The sequence below is a fragment of the Mustela erminea genome, chromosome 16, assembly GCF_009829155.1.
Source record: "Mustela erminea isolate mMusErm1 chromosome 16, mMusErm1.Pri, whole genome shotgun sequence".
NCBI lineage: Eukaryota > Metazoa > Chordata > Mammalia > Carnivora > Mustelidae > Mustela > Mustela erminea.
This window is the reverse complement of record NC_045629.1, coordinates 31,310,417-31,329,983: the sequence shown is the minus strand read 5'-3', so window position 1 is coordinate 31,329,983 and position 19,567 is coordinate 31,310,417. Positions and strand designations below refer to the sequence as shown.

The following is a 19,567-nucleotide window of genomic DNA, read 5'->3' as shown; positions in this document are numbered from 1 at the left end:
CGTGCCCATCAAGGAGCTTGAACTCATGACCCTGAGATCTGGAGTCACATGCTCCTCCAACTGAGCCAGGCAGGCACCCCTCTATTTTTCTTTTTATTGTTAGATTTTTTCCTAGCTATTTTTGCCAGATTCCATTTCCAAATGAACATTAGAATCAGATTGTCTGGATGAAAATTCAGCAGAAATCCTGTTGGCATAGCTTTTCTCCCTCTCTTCTCTGGGTCCCCATTCCCATCCCCCGTTTCTCTCCCTTCCTCCTTCCCTCCCACCCTCCTCTCCCTTCCTTCCTTCCTTCCTTCCTTTTCTCTTTCAGGAAGGAGTGGGAGGGGCAGAGCAGGAGAGAGAGAGACAAAATCTTAAGCAGGCTCCACACCCTGCAGGGAGCTGATGCAAGGCTTTATCTCATAACCCTTAGATCCTGACACGAGCGGAAACCAAGAGTTGGTTGCTCAACTCAACTGAACCACCGAGGTGCTCCCTACCAACAGTTTTTAAAGGGACGCGGGGGGTGCCTGGGTGGCTCAGTGGGTTAAAGCCTTTGCCTTCGGCTTGGGTCATGATCCCAGGGACCTGGGATTGAGCCCCACATCAGGCTCTCTGCTCGGCAGGGAGCCTGCTTCCTCCTCTCTCACTCTGTCTGTCTGTCTCTCTCTGCCTGCCTCTCTGCCTACTTGTCATCACTATCTGTCAAATAAATAAATAAAATATTTAAAAAAATTAAAGGGAAGAGGGAGGGCATGAGGAGGGAAGCAAAAAATGAATGGGGGAGGTTGAAAGGGTTCTTATTTCTCTGCATCCTCAGCAACACTTGTTATTCTTTTTTTAAATTTTATTTATTATTATTATTATTATTTTTAAAGATTTTATTTATTTATTTGACACAGAGAGAGAGACGGTGAGAAAGGGAATACAAGCAGGGGGAGTGGGAGAGGCAGAAGCAGGCCCTCCTGCTGAGCAGGGGGCTCCCCATCCCAGGACTCTTGGGATCATGACCTGAGCTGAAGGCAGATGCATAACAACTGAGCCATCCAGGTGCCCCTTATTTTATTTATTTATGTTGATAGTAGCTATCCTGATGGGTGTGAGGTGATAGCTGATTGTTTCGATATGTTTTGATAGCTGTTTTGATATGCACTTCCCAGATGATGAGTGATATAGAATTTCTTTTTATATGCTTCTTGGTCATCTGTATGTCTTCTCTAGAGAAACTGTTGAAGTCCTTTGCCCATTTTTTGATTGGATTATTTATTTTTGTTATTGTTGTTAAGTTGTAGGAGTTCTTTATATATTATGATACCAAGCCCCTATAAGATAAGTGGTTTGCACATATTTTCTCCCATTCAGTAGGTTGTCTTTTCACTCTTGGTTGTTTTCTTTGCTAGACCGATGTCATTACCTTAACAAAAAAAGTATTATGAACTTTACAGGGGAAAATGCCGTCTCTTTTTATTTAAAATTTCTCCATTTACTAGAGAAGCTCTATATGTTATTAGCCATTTTTCTTCCCTGCTTGAGATTGTTACTTGTTCACCTTTTACACTTGGGATCTTAGTGTGTTTTGGGCCTTCTCATCATCCCTGCCTCATGCTCTTACTAAATCTTTGTGTTTTGTGGCACATATTTATTTTTCCTGTTTTTATTTTCATTTTGGTTATGCCGGACCTTTATAATGTTTTTACTAACAAAATACAGTATTAAGAGCAAATATTTTCTAGGTGACTTTTTTTGGAGTAATTTGCATGGCTCTGAGTAGCTTTCAGTTCTTCCTTCTCTGTGTCTTTAAGTCTTCTCTCTTATGACACTTTTGTAATCAGTACTAAAAATAGGGGTTTTAGGCAGGACTGTTAATTTACATGCCTCAGCTTATAGGCATGGTGTATTTCGTGTTACAGCTGTGCAAAGATAAATGTCAGTTTAAAATATATATATATATATATATATATATATATATATAGACTGTGATCTTGATAAAGTTTTGGATTGGGAGTTTACTGTTAGGATCAAACTTCACCCATTGTATTCTGAGCTTTGTTGGAGGCATTGTGGTTTGAAAAGGAACAGATGGTTCAATCAATGGGGTATAGGTATAAAGATAGTAGCTTATCCAACCCACTGGGATCTGTACTTGACTAGAAATAAGATGTCACTAGAACAGAAGAATGTTCTTAACTATGTATTCCTAGCACTCAGTCAACTGTGTATGTTGCAGGCACTCCATAAATATTTGTCCTGTTATACATAATTAATTGGAAGGATTTCTAGCATAGATAGAGTCAGATGGGATTAGATAGAATGGGTAAAAATTAGGGAAGGATAATGGTTTGGTAGGGAGACAAGAATATATGTTCAAAATATGCTTGTGGTTTGGGGCACCTGGGAGGCTCAGTGGGTTGAGTCTCTGCCTTCAGCTCAGGTCGTGATGTCAGGGTGCTGGGATGGAGCCCCGCATCGGGCTCTCTCTCAGTGGGGATCCTGCTTCCCCATCTCTCTCCGCCTCGCCCTCTGCCTACTTATGATCTCTCTCTCTCTCTGTGTCAAATAAATAAATAAAATAAAAATCTAAAAAAATACATGCTTGCAGTTTTATATAAAAATCACTGAAAATCTGTACACAGAAGCTAAATTGGTACTTTATTTCTGAAGTATTATGTTGACTGTGTGTGTATACATACACAGATAGAGGAAGAGACAGTGAGGGTTACATTTCTGTTCTCTAAAGCATGCTGAATGTAGTGCTCAATAAATACTTCCATAAATATATTTCCTCTGTTGTTCTACCAAAGCTTAAATGTGTCCTGACTTTAGGAGGCATGGATGGTCTCAGTACATTTTAGAAGTTCTCTTTGAATACAGTTGAGAAGGGTAAGGGATCCATGTTGACAGTGGTGGAAAGTACATGCTACTAGTTGAAGCAGATGAGAATTCTGCAAAGAGAGAAAACTGCAAACATTTTGGCCATTGGGGCACTTAGCAGAAGGAAGACCAACCTATCATTTTGTTGGTGTCAAGTGAATATATCACTTTTGGTATATCACTTTAATTAGAACTCAGAATGATATTGGTAATGATGGTGATACCACCAGCTGGCTTTTGCAAAACTCTTATTAATTTTCCACACATTATTTCTTTTGAGTCTTGTAAAGCTGGTGGGTGATCTGTTATTAATGAGGAAACAGAAACTGAGTGATCATGTCTTCCCTGTACATATTGTGCCAGATGTGGTGAGTGCCGTGAAAACTTTGTCCCATTATCTCTTGTTTCTAAGAGAAGCACCAGGAGCCCCAGAAAAATTGAAGCTACATTTGTTAACCAGTTTAAAGTCCCACGGGTACTTCATACTTCTTAGAATTCCCCCCCTCAACTAATTAAAATAAAAGTGGAATCTGAAGGGACACAGCTTCAGCCCTGCATTATAATTACCTGAGTTTTCCAGCTGGGGTTTTTACTGCATCATTTTTAAAAATACTCCTCCTGCTCCTCCTAATACCAGTGATAGCGTTTGCTGAGTATATTTTATATGCCAGGTTATGTTCTAAATGCATTTTTCTGATACCTTCATAAGAAACCCATGAGCAGTGCTCTTAATATCACTGCTTTACACAGGAAGAAACAGGTGTAAAGGGATAGAAGAAGAACTTTTCCAGGGGCAAACAGCTCGATACAGACATATCTGGGTTTTAAATTTGGGATATTCCGCTATAAAATACATGTCTTTACACAGCATATGATACCACCTAAAAGTTACATGCAGTCTCCTTTCTCCTTTCAAAGGTGTGGTTCAGAAGAGCACCCTAGTCTGGGCTCAGCCACAGAAGGGGGGCACTGAGGGGATGTATCTTTGCCAGAATATGGCTGTGTGTCTGTCCTTATGCAGAGGCACTGATTGTAAATTTTTAGGGCAAAGAGTGCTGGACTTGAAGTTATATCTGGGTTCAAAATTTGGTGTCCTCATTTTGTGGAGAATGAGATGCTGGATAAGTCACTATACCTTCTGGATGCTGATAATACTCCAGATATCAGAGAAAATTAAGTTAAAATCTGTGACTAGCTCTTGTGCTGAATAGCATTGATTCTGAAATTGAATATTTGGTATTTCCATAAAAGGCTCAGTTTGTGGTTTCCGGTTCAGAGCAAACATTTAATTTATTTAGGGGCAAACATGGTAGGATGCCTGTGCTCAGGCTTATGGGCTAGAACAGAGAAACAGACAAGAGAACTACGTCCCTTTAGTGAAGTGGGTGTTATAAGGGGGTGTTGTATAATCCATGGAGGAGGAAGTGAGCAAGTCTGGTTGGGTCATCAGAAAAGATCCTCGGGGCACCTGGTGGCTCAGAGTAAGTTAAGCCTCTGCCTTCGGCTCAGGTCATGGTCTCAGGGTCCTGGGATCGAGCCCCGCATGGGTCTCTCTACTCAGTGGGGAGCCTGCTTCCCTCTCTCTCTGCCTGCTTGTGATTGCTCTCTTTGTGTCAAATAAATAAATAAAATCTTAGGGGAAAAAAAAGATTGTCAAAGTACGTAACCTTTGAACTTGGACTTGAAGGTTAAGCAGGGTTCTTTGTAAGCGGTGAGAGAAAGAAGGATGAAGAAGGGAATTTACGGAGGAGAGTCAACATGGGCAAAGGTGCTGTGGTATGAAAGGGCAAAAAGGTGTTTGTGAATCCTCAGAAATTCCCTGGATCCAGAATCTTGGTTTGTCACCCAGATTTGCGACAGGTGGGGGTGTGAGCAGTCCTGAGTGCCAGGATCAGGAATCAGGACTGTGTTCTGTAGGCGATTAGTAAGTAGGTGGTTAGGTGCATGGGAGTTCAGCTTTTGAATATTAATTTGGCATTGAATAGAAAGTACTAGCAAACCAGGTAAAGGGTGTCACTATATACCTAGCCTGTGTTAGCCTTAAGAAATAAGACTGCCAGTTATTTTACCAGCAGAAGGGGTTTATTTGGAAATAACAGAGAGAATTGCAACCCAGTACAGGTAAACTGTGGCAAAACCATTGGGAAGTCCACCAAACAAAGGAGAGGAATACTCTTGTAGAAGTGGGAAGCTGAGAATACTGTCATAAACAAAAATTCTATTGGAGTAAACTGGGAGTTACTGTGAAAAAAAAAATTTATTTGTTTTAGAGTGAGCAAGCGAGAGAGCAGGTGGGAGCAGGGGGAGAATCAGTGGGAAAGGGAGGGGAAAGACAATCAGATAGACTCTGCCCTGAACACAGAGTCCTGTTCCATGCTCGGTCCCACCGCCCTGAGACCATGACCTGAGCTGAAGCCAAGAGTCCGACGCTCAACAGACTGCGCCACCGATGCACCCCTAAACCGGGTGTTCTATTAAACTGGCTTTTCACTGGCTCAGCTGGGACGTCTCTCATTGACCAGGCCCGTGGGTGGGTGGGGGGGCTGCAGAAGGAAGCCTTCCTCTTCCTGCTGGGATAGTAAAATAGTATCTGTATGCAGGGTCCTGTCTCTAACTGTTGGGTGTGCAGTTGACTCCAAGAGTGGTAGGGCGGGAGGCCTGGGTGGCTCAGTCAGTTAAGCGTCTGCCTTTGGCTCAGGTCATGATCCCAGTCTCCTGGGATCGAGTCGCACGTTGGGCTCCCTGCTCAGTGGGGAGTCTGCTTCTCCCTCTCCTCCTGGCCCCCCAACCCCGCTTGTGCTCTCTCTCACAAATAAATAAAATCTTAAAAAAAAAAAAAAGAGAGAGAGAGAGAGTGGATAGGGCAAGAGAGCTCCCCCTGCCCATCCTCCCATTTTAGGGAGGTTTCCTTTTATTAATTTTCACACCAGAGGTGAGGGTGCTGGATTCCTGAGAGACGGCTGTGTGTCAGATGTCAGGGGTGGAGGGGATCTGGGGGTAGAGAAGAATAGAGAGGGGCTTTCAGATCGCATGGAAAAGGACCTGGGATAGAAAGTCTAGAAAGAAGAGCAGATGCAGGGAGGGAGAGAATGAATTTAATTTGGGGTATGTCACATTTGAGGTCTTTCCAGTTGCCTGGAGCTGCATTACAAACCATGTTAAAACCCAGTGGTTTAAAATAACAGCCTTTATTATGGTCCTAGTCTGTCATTTGGGCAGGGCTTGGTGCGGACAGCTTGTCTCTGCTCAGCCTCAGCCAGGGCAACCTGAGGTATGAGACGGGATCATGAAGGCTTACGCACTCCTGTGAGGGGCAGTTGTACTGGGAAGACCTAAGCAGTTGGGGCTCCTCGGCACCTGTCTCCGTCTTCATGGTCTCCACAATAAAAGCCAATGCGGGTCTGTCTGATGATGGTTATTCGCTTGCCTGTTTTGAGTATTGCTTTCTTGCTGGAGACTCTGCCGTAGACCAGACAGCGGGCAGCCTCTGGATGCCCAGCCTTCTGGTGTGCAGCCCAAGGGCCCCAAGGTGTGACTCCTTACAGAGAGGCAGGCAGAAGCTGCGTGGCTTTTTATGACCTGGGGCGACACTTCCTTCCCCTTCTGTAGCTAAGGCCAGCCCGTATTCACGGAGGGGGTAGTGGGGGAGTTGGGGGTGCGAGTGGTGGAGGTGGTGGTGAGACTCCACTTTTGGTGGGAAGAGTGTCCGTGACTGTGTGTGTTTCAAAAACCACTACCCAGGTCTCTTGGGTGGGTGGGCTGGGGAGGGAGATTCGGATCTCTAAGAGGAGCGGGGCAGGATATCGAGGTTGGGGAGACATGTGCTATGGGAAGCTGTTAAGTTGCTGAGATGGCCCAGGAAGAAAAGTGGGGTAAAATGTAAGCAGAACTTGGATGTGAACCTTTCAGGGCCGGGAGAGGAAGGTGCAAGTTAAGCCACGGGGAGTTCAACTTTGAAGGGCTGTGGAGAGGCCAAGTGGAAGGGGCAGAAGGAGGAGATACTGGCTGGTACTGAGTCCCCACAGTGGGTAATGCTGAGAGAGGTTCATGCTCCGTGGGGAGTGGTGGGGTGGGCTTTGCTTGCCTGTACTGAGTGTTGGTTTTTGTTTTTGAGTGCAGAGAGGGTGGTGGTACTTTGACCTTTGTGCGCATTTGTAAAATGAGAGAAAAAGCCAGAGAGGCCTGGGAGAGTAATAGGCTTTGCTTTTACTGTATATGTCACTGGTTTTAGTTAAGATGCTTTAAATGCAAAGTGCATTTTAATAGTCATATCCTAGAGTTTGACCTTCAAGGAGCTCAAGTCTGTGAGCAATAATTCACTTTAATGGTAACAGCCTTGCAGAGAGTAAGTGCTTATTAAATATTTGCAAAATGAAAGTGCAGTATTCTCCATTCTCTGGGTGCTAGGAGAGCCAGAGAAGCAATTTTGCCTAGAGGTGACATTTGAGCCAAAGCCTAGTGAAGCTGTGATGATTATCATTATTATTTTTCTTAAACTGGTGATTTCTCAGGGCAAATCGGAAGTTGTGAGTGCTCGTTTTTGTCATGGAGTGTCTTTGCTCTGGGATTCGTGTGTGCCCCGTGTCTGATTTGTCAAATATTCTCTCTCAGATTCTCTTAAGAAATGGTTTTCAGTCCCGAGCGGCAAGTCCCAAACTGGAGTCCATCAGCTGTTTCTCTGGGGTCATTGTTGGAAGGGAAACCTACATTTCAGTTGATTTTTCATTGATTTTTAAATGGAATGCTCATTCCTTCAGGGATTAAGTGAAAATTTTGATGAGTTGTAAAGATAACGCGACAGATTTCTCATGGTTTAGGGACTTGTATTTTTCCCAGAATTATGATCTGTTCTCAGACTTCCTCTTTTTAGCTTCCAGAAGGGACTCAAGCCCCGGGAGTCTTGCCGTTTTGCTGGTTTGCCTCTGGCTGGGGCTGTGGTCACTGCAGCTGGTCTGATGATGTTTTCCTAGTCTGATTATTCTATTTATAATGGCAGCTGTAGCTGTAAAGTGTGAAAAGCCATGAACTCTGCTGAAACAACCAACTTTTCAAAGTGCACTAGGTAACTTTGATAATTCCCTAAAATCCAAAGGGAAGCATAAACCTCAAAACACACCTGTCTTTGAGCTCCCCTCTGTTTTCTCCTGGCATGCTGCGTTTTTCTGTGGGTCTGCCATCCAGCTTTGCTGTTTCCCCTTCCTTCAGCTTTTCTCTCTTTTCCTGTCTTTTTTTCTCCACCAAATTTCCATTTTCATCTTCTCTTTTTATCTTTCCCCATTTTGGACTATAAAGTGGTGCTCAAGAATTTTGTGGTTCTTGTTCTTTTTATTTTGCTTTTTTACTTAGGATTTCATGGATTTATTCAAGATATTTTATGTTTCTTATTAGTGTTCGCTTTTCTCCTGTGGAAATAAAAAACCCCCAAGAAACAGGTTTCCTAGTTTGTTCATTTATTATTAATTAATTTCATTGCTATTGTGATGTTAATTTAGCGCTCTCTCTCTCTTTTGACATGTGTGTAATGATTCAGAGCTTAGAAAAAATCTTTGAAATTATTAGTCAGGAATTTTCAAAACTCATACCTTATTAGTTTAATTCTTTGGGTTTGTGAATGAATTCTGGGCAAAGAAGAAACATTTAGAGGCTATGTAATTTTTAAAATCTGATGAAGAGGAGCTTTTGATTTTTCTTTATCGATAAATTTAAGGAATTGGGAGTTGGGGGTGCGAGTGGTGGAGGTGGTGGTGAGACTCCACTTTGGCTGAACGTGATTATTCAGTTGCAGTTCTAATCCCACGCCATCCCAGCATTTGGACATTTGTCACATTGTCACTTCTACTTTGGGCTCTGGACGTCTTGACCACCAGCAAGTGCTGCGGCTACCTGAGCTGAGAAAGAGGCTGTGGGGTGGGCGGCCCCGCTGCAGGGCTTTCACCCACATTGGCGCACATGACACTGCAAAGCACTAAAACATTACTTCTAAATAAAAAGGCCTAGCGACCCCTGTCATATACAGCATCCTTCCCCCACATTTATTTGTTTGGTGTCTCAGCGTCATCCTTTCTTTGAAAATACCTGTTAATTTAGGGAAAGATACACTAAGGGAAACATAAGCTCATTTTAATGAAAGTCAGAACCCAAGTCCAGACCTCATTTCCTGTATTCAGTAATATGTGTCCACTGGCCCTCCCCCCTCTCCCCTGCACACACCCTGTCCAGTCACTATTCAGGTTCTTAATCACAAGCATGTCCTTGAAACACAGGCTGCTTTCTTTGGCTGGCCTTCAGGATATCAAGTTTCCTCTGTTCAAAGGGAACCCGAGACCTGCTTGTGCCTGGCTTCTTTCACAGAAGAGATCTTCTTTAAAGCTGGATTTGCCAGTCGCAGTTTTGGTTATTACATGTAGTTGGTGTTTGTGGGGGGACGGTGAGTGTCGAGGAAGGGAGTTTCCACAGCAGAATTTCAGACCTTGACCTGGTAGTGCAGCTGCCTTAGGTTGCTTCCGCCTGCCCAGGCGCGCTTGGCTTCTGCCTGCCTGACTCTGTCAGTCACTGTTGCAGGCTGGCCTGGTCCTCCCACCCCCACCCCTGAAGATCAAGGCTAGCCCCTCATCTCCAGATGGAGCTGGAGCGGAGAGTAGGGGAGGACCTGCTTCTGAGATGCGCAGCGGTGTGGGGAGGTAAGGGGTAGAGGCAGGTTCCTGAGTGTTCAGAAATGTTTGTTCTAGAAGCCTCCCCAGGAAGGTTTCCTAGGGTTGCAGCATTCTGTTCTCGAAGACCAGAGAGGTGCAGGCTTCTTGTTTATACTGCAAGCTGCTCATGGGTAAATGCACAGGCCTTCTCTGACTCATATTGACACAAAGGCCATTCTCTCTTGTCTTGCCTTTAACTTGCTTCCTAACTCATTTAGGAATAGATCTGTCACAGTGGGGGCGTATTACAAAATGGTCTTGTCATATAACTTACACCTTCCATGGTGGTCTTTTTCTCAAGTTTTAAGTCTCTTCACTTCAGAGTACATCGTTTTTTTCTCTATTACTGTTGACATAGTGTTAAATCTTTTCTTTTAAAAAAATCAAGGGGGTGCCTGGGTGGCTCAGTGGGTTAAAGCCTCTGCCTTCGGCTCAGGATGATACCAGGGTCCTGGGATCAAGCCCTGCATTGGGCTCTCCGCTCAGCAGAGAGCCTGCTTCCCCTCTTTCTCTCTCTGCCTGCCTGCTTGTGATCTCTGTCAAGTAAACAAATTAAAAAAAAAAAAAAAATATATATGTATATATATATATATATCGGATATTTCTGTTATATGAGGCTATAACTTTTTGCTTCATCTTCTCTAGGTAAAGAACCCAAGCTTCTTAAATGGATTTAGTTAAAAATTTGGCCTTGTTAAATGAAGGAAAAAAAAATCATTGGCTGAATAGTGGGCTAAAAAGAGATGATTTTTCTCTCTACCACGGAGAAGCATGGCCCAGATAATTGAATGGCACACAGCTGTTTCTTTGTAGGTCTGCAGTCACTTTGAGCATGGGGTTTTGCTTGTGTCAAAGAACAGGTAGGTTGTGATGACCTCACAGTATCCAAGAGAATAAGAAAGAAAGAAACCGAAGAAGCTGATGTTCCCGAAACCCAGGACTGAGAATGTACTCTTATTCTGCTTTTACTCTCCAGCGAAACTTGAGTACTTGTTATAGAGGGTGAAACTTCTACTTAATCTTTTATCACAAAGCTAAGGTAAGAATATCTAGGCAGTTTCCGATGTTGGCTCTTTAAGCTTTTTTTTTTTTTTTTTTAAGATTTTATTTATTTATTTGACAGAGAGAGATCACAAGTAGGCAGAGAGGCAGGCAGAGAGAGAGAGAGGAGGAAGCAGACTCCCTGCTGAGCAGAGAGCCCGATGTGGGACTCGATCCCAGGACCCTGAGATCATGACCTGAGCCGAAGGCAGCGGCTTAACCCACTGAGCCACCCAGGCACCCGGCTCTTAAAGCTTTGTAGGATATGTATCAAGGGTGATCCCTGCATTTTTGACATCAGATCAGCTATATTCTCACTTAAAAAATTTAGATGTGGGAAATCTTTAATTCTTTATAAAATACCACTTGTTTTTATTCTTAGTTTGGAACATAACTTGTAGCAATAATAGGAGATTAAAAGGTTATTTCTTATTGTCATCTCTGAGCTAAAAATTAAGTATAGCTAATCCTATTTTTATATTACAGGTTTCCATTACCTTATTTTAAAGTGGATTTCAGAATACACTTGAGCATTTATGTTCATGAATATTGACAGTAGTGGTTGATTTTACTTCGGTGAAGTTAATGAGAAATAAAATACAGGGGTGTGTGCGCGAGAGAGTTTATGCATTTCGGAGGTTCCACAACCTGGAAAGGAGATGTCAAGGCTTCGAGGGTTGGTGGCTACTATCATTTGTCCCTAACATTTGTTACTTAGATTTTAAAGCCCTCTTTCCGGTCTCCTGGGGACTGGGAGCAGCATTGGCCACTGCGGTGCGGTGCGTGGGGCCAACGAATCAACAAAACAGGACAACAAAAGACTTTGTGACACTTGAGCTTTTCCAAAACAATGTCTGCATTATTCTTTTTTTAAATCTTTGGTAGGTGGCTGTCCATCGTACTAGTAGAGTTGACTGTTGTGCACTCTCTGAGCTCAGCCTGAGCTAACTGAGACTCTAGTGAGAGTTCTGGAGTAACATTCATACTTCACTTGTGTTTCATGATTTTTGTGACCGTCAGCATTTCCGTGGCTCATCGGGAACCTCCATTCTCCTATTCTGTCAGCTTTTCCTCTCCCGTAATTGCATGCTTAGCCATTTCTCCAGTCCCCTCCTGGTACCTAGAGTATCTAAAAAAAAAAAGTTACTTTGGATTATGGACGCAGTGCATGGATATATTGTCGTTGTCAACAGAAGGCGGGGTGGGAGGGTGAGAGGATTTAAAGATATTCCCTCAGAAACCTCAGTTATGAGAGTCCCATTCTTTTCTTAGGGACCTGAATACAGACCTGTGTGACCAGCAGTTCTCAGGCTTCTGTTTGCCTCCAAGGGCTTGCTGAAACAGACTGCTTTACTTAGATGGCTGATTCAGTGGGTCTAGGGTGGGGCCTGAGAATTTGCATTTTTAGCAAGTTCCCAGGTGACGTCAGTGCCGCTGGTTCTCTAACCACACATTGGGATCACTCATAGAATTGATTTTTTGCCTATGTGTAACTTTCAAAAAGGCAGATACTCTCATATCATATGCATGTCTATATTTTTCATCCGCTCTGTCTCGTGGAGAGCTTTCTGCATTACAACACAGTGATCATTTCTCATTCATTCATTTATTTTTTTTAAGGAGAGTGTGAGGTGGGGAGGGAGGGGCAGAGGAAGAGGCGGAGAGAGACTCTTAAGCAGGTTCCATGCTTAGCTCAGCACAGAGCCCGATGTGGGGCACGATCTCATGACCCTGGGATCATGACCTGAGCTGGTCAAGAGTTAGACACTGAATTGACTGAGCCACCCAGGCGCCCCCGTGATCATTTCATTCTTTTTAACTGTTGCATAATGTTTCCAACTATAAATATGCTCTAACTTCTATTAATGGGCATCTTGGTTCTTTACAGTATTTTTTTTAAACTTGTGCATAAATGCTGCACTGAATGTCTTTGTTTATTCCTCCTTGAGGCAAGTATGTTGGTTTAGGATAATACGGGGAAGTGAAGTTGCTGAGCATGTATATATTTTATTTTATTTTTGTTCTGATTGATAATGTCACCCTGATTCTTTATGATGTTCAGCACATTAACACCTAACCCTGAGTAATTTGTTTTATTATCTTCCTAAGCTGGGGCTAAACCAGAGTTGCTAGGAAAATTGTAAAAATGTGCTGATTGGGCTCTTTGGAAATTCAGCCTGAAGTGGGCTTCGGGCTGCTGGCCAGTATTTTTTCACTTTTTGTAGACTTCCTAAAACTGATACTCAACTCTTTTTTCCACTCTCAGTACCCTTGATGGATAAGAATTGCCCTCAGTAACAATGGCTCACTTAGTCAAGTTTCTAGAGGACATAGGTCCAATTGTATCTTTTTATGTGACGTCGTCATTAGACTTCTCCGTTCTGGATGTTCTGCCCTCCTGTCAGGCTCTACATGTGGATAACCAATGTAGCATTTCTTGTGTCTTCCACTTTTCTAAACCAGTTATTCCTCTTTTTCTGCTCTGCCCTGGGGAGTGCCATGTGTTGAGTGAGTTTGGCAGGTTTTAGGTGAGGCTGCATTCACGGATGGGTGGTGGGGGGTAAGTTTGTGTTACATCTCAACCCTGTCTTTGCTAATATGACTGATGAAATAGATGGGTAAAATTAAAATTAGGGGTGGGGAGCTCACACTGGGTTGTCAGTTCCTTGTTTTGCCAAGTCATTAAAATCAACCAACATAAAGCCCCACCATCTTTTTCTAAGTGTGTGATTTTCAACACCCCCTCCCCCCTCCCAGATCAGGAAGGACATAATCTGAGTCAAGGACATTACTTTAAAGTTCAGTTTCAAAAAAAATTTTTTTTTTCCCTCTTTGGCTCTGGCAAGTGAAAATGTTGATTGAGTGTGGAGTGGTCCTAGTACATAGAGGAAGCTGACATTCCTTGAGTAAAAACATGTGAGGTCTGCAGGAGGCTTTCCTAGTTTGTCGTGCTGCTAATGGTACTCTCCAACGTGCCTGCTGGACGTGGGGTTGGTCCTCGACTGTGCAGCTCTCCTGAAGGAGAAGAATTCTCAGGATCCTTGGTCACCCGTTAGCGCTCTTTGAGCACCTGCTCCGCGCCAGGCACTGAGCAAGGTTCTAGATAAAAAGAAGCAGAGGAGGGAGTTCTTGAATTTCAGCAGCTCCCAGAGAGGCCTGCTTCGTCTGTACCTTGCAGACTGCTTTGCCGTGAAGACATGTTCAGATTTGTATGATGACAGCTGCCATGTGTGCTCACAGATCGCTTGCCATCCACATCTGCTGAGATCGGTCACTTTTGGCTACGAGCTGTGCTTAGACAAGGTTGCTCTTGTATCTCTGAGCATCTTGGGAGCATCTCCTTTGAAAGCCAGGAAACACTCTTGTGAGCGCATCCAAATATCTCTTACCTACTTTTGTGCTTTTTTGCTTTGGGATGTGAAAATACCCAATAAATGGTAACGAAATTTATGCTGATTTTAACAGCAGGGCTCCCCCAAAATAGAGTGAACCTCCTCCTCCCCTAGGACAACTTCAGCAGAGCCCGAGACAGTTGTGTGTTTGGAACCTTATGTGGTGTGTGGAAACAAATTAAAATATTACCCACAGCGTAACTCATTACAGTGTTAATTCTCTCGAAACAACCAAGATCTAAGGGGCTTATTAGGTTTTAAATAGAGTGCTTTATTAGATTTTTTTTTTTTCCTGTTACGATTTATTGGATGAGATGCTGAAGAGATTGAGATGACCTAAGAAATTTGAAAATCCTTCGGTTTGATTAAAATGCACTGAACACTGTGTGGAAGGCAGTTCCACAGCCTCAAGACCAGTTGTGGGTTTATTCCAGTGAACCTGATAGAAAAAGTATCTTGAAGAAAGGGCACTTGGTTCTGAACCATGTATGCAGCCTGTAAAGTTCGCCGCAAGACTGCTATCCTGAAACCTAGTAAATATTTAATATGAGGGGAGGCGTCTAAGGCTTTTCCTAGTGCTAAGGGGCTTGCTGCCGTTGCCATGGAGAAGCTGGTGCTGGTCTCAGCTGTGTGGCCGACACTGCAGGCCCTTCAGGAAGCGGGGAGCGGGAGCGGAAGGTCACTGAACCTCAGTGAGCTTGGAGAGCGTTGTTGGTTCTGATGAGTATTGATCTGTTTGCTTCTGGTCTCCCATACTGTAAAATGTCTACCGTTTTGACTGTTCACTATTTTTTAAAGTACTCGTTTTACTTGGAATTTGGTTTCCTGTTGTAGAATCTGAGGCTTGTATGTTGGTAAAATTAGGATGTAATTTAGTTACTAATTATTTGTATTGTTATCATGATATTCTTCACAAGAGAAAAGAGGACAAAATACTACACAAAACATTTGCCTGACAAGGATTCCTTTCATTTGAAGAAGCATAAATGACCTGGTTGGTTCTGACTGTTCCTTGAACTTTTTTCTTTAAAACTAATTACAGAATTTATTATATATAACTTAAATGTTGGAGTTTCTTCCTTGGAATTCACCTTACAGTTAGTCTACAAATAAACTGTGACTTTTATGATTGTTTAAAAATTTAATATGTATATTTCACAAATGTTATGAGAGGATAAATAACATTTTTTTGGAAAGTGTTTTTTTTTTTTTTTTTTTTTTTCCTTTTGCCTGCTCTGGTGCCCAGTGTGGTGGAATATACTAGAATCTTAATAAACATTTAACAATGTGCTTCATGTTGAAAGTGAAACCATCCAATCCTTAGTAAGCTTTTAATCTTTATATACTCTTAGTCCCCAAAGTAGGTTTTTGTGATGCCTATAGATTTTAGAAATGAAAGCTTTTAAGTGATTGATCAGTTGGTTGCTTTTAATGTGGTGGATATTGCTAATTATGAAGCTTAAAGAAATAATTAGCCTGGACTGTGCTTATGGGTGGCCTCTTGCTATGTTTTAATGAGTTCTGGTCAAAGCGAAATTATGTGTTCCAAAATAACCAAACTTTTTTTTTTTTTTTTTTTAAAGATTTTACTTACTTATTTGAGAGAGCAAGCCCAGGGGAGGAGGCAGAGGGAGAAGCAGACTCCCCGCCGAGCTGGGAGCCTGAAGCGGCGCTCAGTCCTAGGACTCTGAGATCATGACCTGAGCTGAAGGCAGATGCTTAATTGACTGAGCCACCAAGGAACCCTCAAATCAATCAAACTTTTATTTATTTATTTATTATTTTTTTAAAAGATTTTATTTATTTATTTGACAGACAGAGATCACAAGTAGGCAGAGAGGCAGGCAGAGAGAGAGAGAGAGAGAGAGAGAGGGAAGCAGGCTTCCTGCGGAGCAGAGAGCCCGATGCGGGGCTCGATCCCAGGACCCTGAGATCATGACCCAAGCCGAAGGCAGCAGCCCAAACCACTGAGCCACCCAGGCGCCCCTTAATCAAACTTTTAACTGGGGCTGTATATAAGTGAATTTGAAGGTTGTCTTTCCAACCCTAGATCCTCTCTTTTTTTTTTTTTTTTAAGATTTTCACAAAAGATAAACATTTCACAAAAGATAAGCCCCACTGGATCTCAGCCTTGAGAGTTTTGATAGGAAAAGAATATTCTTCATAAAAGTGATATGGAGATTGCCTTACATAGGGTAATAAATTCATGTGTATTTTTTTTGTTACCTAACATACCCTAAAACGTAGCAGCTTAAAAATTTAGAGAGAGTATTTTAGAGAGAGAGTGTGGACAGGGGAAGGGGCAGACAGAACTGGAAGGGGTGGGGGGGGCGGTAATCCTCAGGCAGACTCCCCACTGATTGCCGAGCCTGATGTAGGCCTCCATCCCAGGACCCTGAGATCATGACCTGAGCCAAAACCAAGTGTCCGCTGCTTAACTGAATGAGCCACCCAGGCACACCACCTAGAGCCTCTTTCTCAGGATTTACAGCAACAAAGGAAAATAGAGATGACTTGACTTTGGGTTCTCATGTTAGGGTTTACACCCTGCGATTTTGGGCACAGCTTGTGAAGGCTGGCTCCAGTGAGGGGAAGAGAAGAGGATGAGATAAGAAGCAGCCTTCTATATGTTTCACATAAACTTGTAGATTGTCTCATTTAGTCCTTTGGAAAGCTGTCTTAGTAAGTTATAGTAATTTACCGGTGGGAGATGTGAAGGCCCAAGAAGTGGATACTTCCTTCCTTGGTCTTAGAGTTCCTAAATGTGGAATCAAGATGCAAACCCAGATGGTCTGCTTCCCAGGTTCATGCTCCGTGACCGCTGCCATCAGCTGCTGGAAGCCTTTGCTGCTGACTCGGTGGGTGGTGGTCTGTTGACTCCTGAACTGCCTGCTTTATCTCACTTCCTCTGTGAATGTGTGAACACATGTTTCCATCAATTATTCCTCCTCCATTCCCTTCTGGTGGGGTTATAAGAGAGAGTGTAGGGGTGGGGAAAGGAAGGACAAGTTGAGTTCTGCCCAGGACCAGTCTGTTGTTTGTTTTTGTTTTGTTTTGTTTTTGCTTTCTTCCTCTTTCTCAGACTCACCCCATTTTCCGAATGCAGTCGCTGACGACAACAGGCCTCTCTACAGTTAATCAAGTCTTTATTACTGGGGATCAGCTCAACCCTAACTAATGTCCAGTAATATCTCTCCCTAGTTTTTTTTTTCTGTACGTAGGTGTGGGATGGCTGAGAATCCTTGATTGGACTAGGCCAGACTGGGGGTTAATGAGAAGATAGAGACCTCCTCTGTGCTCAGGGAGCTAATGGCTTGTGTGGGTTGCAGACCTGTGAGCCTTCACTGCACCATAAGACGGACTGACCTCATTGTTAAAGTGACTCCCACAATTTGAATTAAGGGAAAGGAGTTAGTAATTCTGGTGAGGGAGAATCCAAAGCATTTTCAGAAAAGATAAGCTCCACTGGATCTCAACCTTGAGAGTTTTAATAAGGTTGTCCCAGGAAAGAATATTCTTGATAAAAGTGGTATGGAGATTGCCATGAATAAATTCATGTGTATTTTTTAGTTACCTAACTCACCCTAAAACTTAGCAGCTTAAAAAAAACAAAAAACAAAAAACATTTGTTACCTTACATAGTTTCTGAGTCAAGGATCTGAGACTGGCTGGCTACGTAGTTCTGCCTCAGGGTCTCATGAGTTTGTAGTAAAGCTGTTGGCTGGAGCTTTAGTCATCTCAAAGCTTGACTTGGGTAGTCTTTGGCAAGAAGTGTCAGTTTCTCACTCCATGGTCCTTTCCATAGGGCTGCCAAAGACCTGATTTTCATTGATCCTATAGGGGGAAAACCCAAGAGCTGTTTTTCATTGGTCAGGCAGATGGTCTCCCATACAGGTATATGACTACCAGCAGTCATTGAAGCCATCTTGGAGGCCATCTTGTGGCTCACTGTAGGGATGGCCTGGTGTGTAATGTGTGTGTGGAAAAGGGGCAGAGCCTCTGTACCTGGAACTTAGACAATGAGGAGTGATATCTGGAAAGTGAAATTGATGTCGATACGGTGTGAGTTCCATGAGATTGAATGAGATGTGGAATTAACTTTCAAACAGTATAGTCTAGTAGGAGAGTTACATTTTGTATGTAGGTATAACCCCAGGTGGAAGGCAAAATGCGTACAGAGGTATGAGTTACAAATACGGGAGTTCAGATTTGCTAGCCGGAAGCAGAGTCAGATTTGTAGGAGAGGTGGGGTTTGTGTTTGAAGGAAATGGTCCAGGTGTTGCTCATATTGAGGTCCAGCTGTGAAGTTCATCTGTGCCTCACAATACTGTGGACTGCTGTTAACATCTTGATTGATTTATTCTTCCTGCCAGGATGACAGAACCTGTAGTCATTACTGGATTTTAACGTTAAATTTGAAGTAACTTCACTAGTTGACTTGATAATGTTGACCCCTCCAACTTGTTTCTATTTTTGAGTAAGAATGGAGGATGATAGAAATGTTTAATTGCTTAGGGTACTGTCCAGTACCCACTTTTTTTTTTTTTTAAAGATTTTATTTATTTATTTGACAGAGATCACAAGCAGGCAGAGAGGCAGGCAGAGAGAGAGGAGGAAGCAGGCTCCCCGCTGAGCAGAGAGCCCGATGCGGGGCTTGATCCCAGGACTTCGAGATCATGACCTGAGCCGAAGGCAGCGGCTTAACCCACTGAGCCACCCAGGCGCCCCCACTACCCACTTTTTTTTTTTTTTTTTTTTTAAAGATTTTATTTATTTATTTGACAGAGAGAAATCACAAGTAGATGGAGAGGCAGGCAGAGAGAGAGAGAGGGAAGCAGGCTCTCTGCTGAGCAGGGAGCCCGATGTGGGACTCGATCCCAGGACTCTGAGATCATGACCTGAGCCGAAGGCAGCGGCTTAACCCACTGAGCCACCCAGGCGCCCACCACTTTTTATGTCGTATAAAATTTGTTGCCGTGGCGCCTGGGTGGCCTAGTCAGTTAAGCATCTGCCTTCGGCTCAGGTCACGATCCCAGGGTCCTTGGATCGAGCCCAGCATCGAGCTCTGTGCTCAGTAGGGAGCCTGCTTCTCCCTCTTCACTCTGCTTCTCCCCCACCCCACTCAACTCTTACTCCCTCCCACTCTCCCAAATAAATAAATAAATAAATAAAGCCTTTCAAAAAATGTGTTACCATATGTAACCGGTGCATATAACAATAAGTATTGTGGGGAATTTTGTGTGTGTGTGTGTGTGATGTGTGTATCTAACTGGGCATCAGTGTTCTGCATCCTGCACTGTGGTGGTTTTCTGTAGCCATACGGAAGCCTTCACCTTTGTTACCGACAATAGATTACTTTTCAGAATTCATTCATTTATTTCTTTAAGACCATTAAAGCCTTAGTGACTAATGAGTAAACCCCCTAAATACTACCTTACTGTTTGAAAAAGAGTTAATGTTCCTGGAAAGGCGAACTATTTTCTCTGGTTAACAAGGTGGAGCCGGGTGTTCCCAGTGGTTCAGGCTATAATAAGCACTTGGTGAATAAGAAACGATGTTATTCTGGAGACAACTTTTAAGTAATTAGAA

The 19,567-nt window shown here is 43.1% G+C and overlaps 1 protein-coding gene across 3 annotated transcripts in view; it reads left to right on the top strand.

The window, feature by feature from the left end:
- Nucleotides 1-19,567, top strand: part of TPD52 (tumor protein D52) — a 99,727-nt gene that overhangs the window by 6,792 nt on the left and 73,368 nt on the right. The window contains exon 1 of one of the 3 annotated variants that reach the window (XM_032316892.1): nucleotides 9,085-9,280. The exons of 1 other annotated variant lie outside the window; for it this stretch is intronic. In XM_032316892.1, coding sequence (XP_032172783.1) covers nucleotides 9,100-9,280 — 181 coding nt within the window. In that variant the 5' untranslated portion in view covers nucleotides 9,085-9,099. Of the gene's footprint in view, nucleotides 1-9,084; nucleotides 9,281-9,321; nucleotides 9,534-19,567 lie in introns of those variants that run through there. One more of the 3 variants, XM_032316895.1, reaches the window with a different exon arrangement.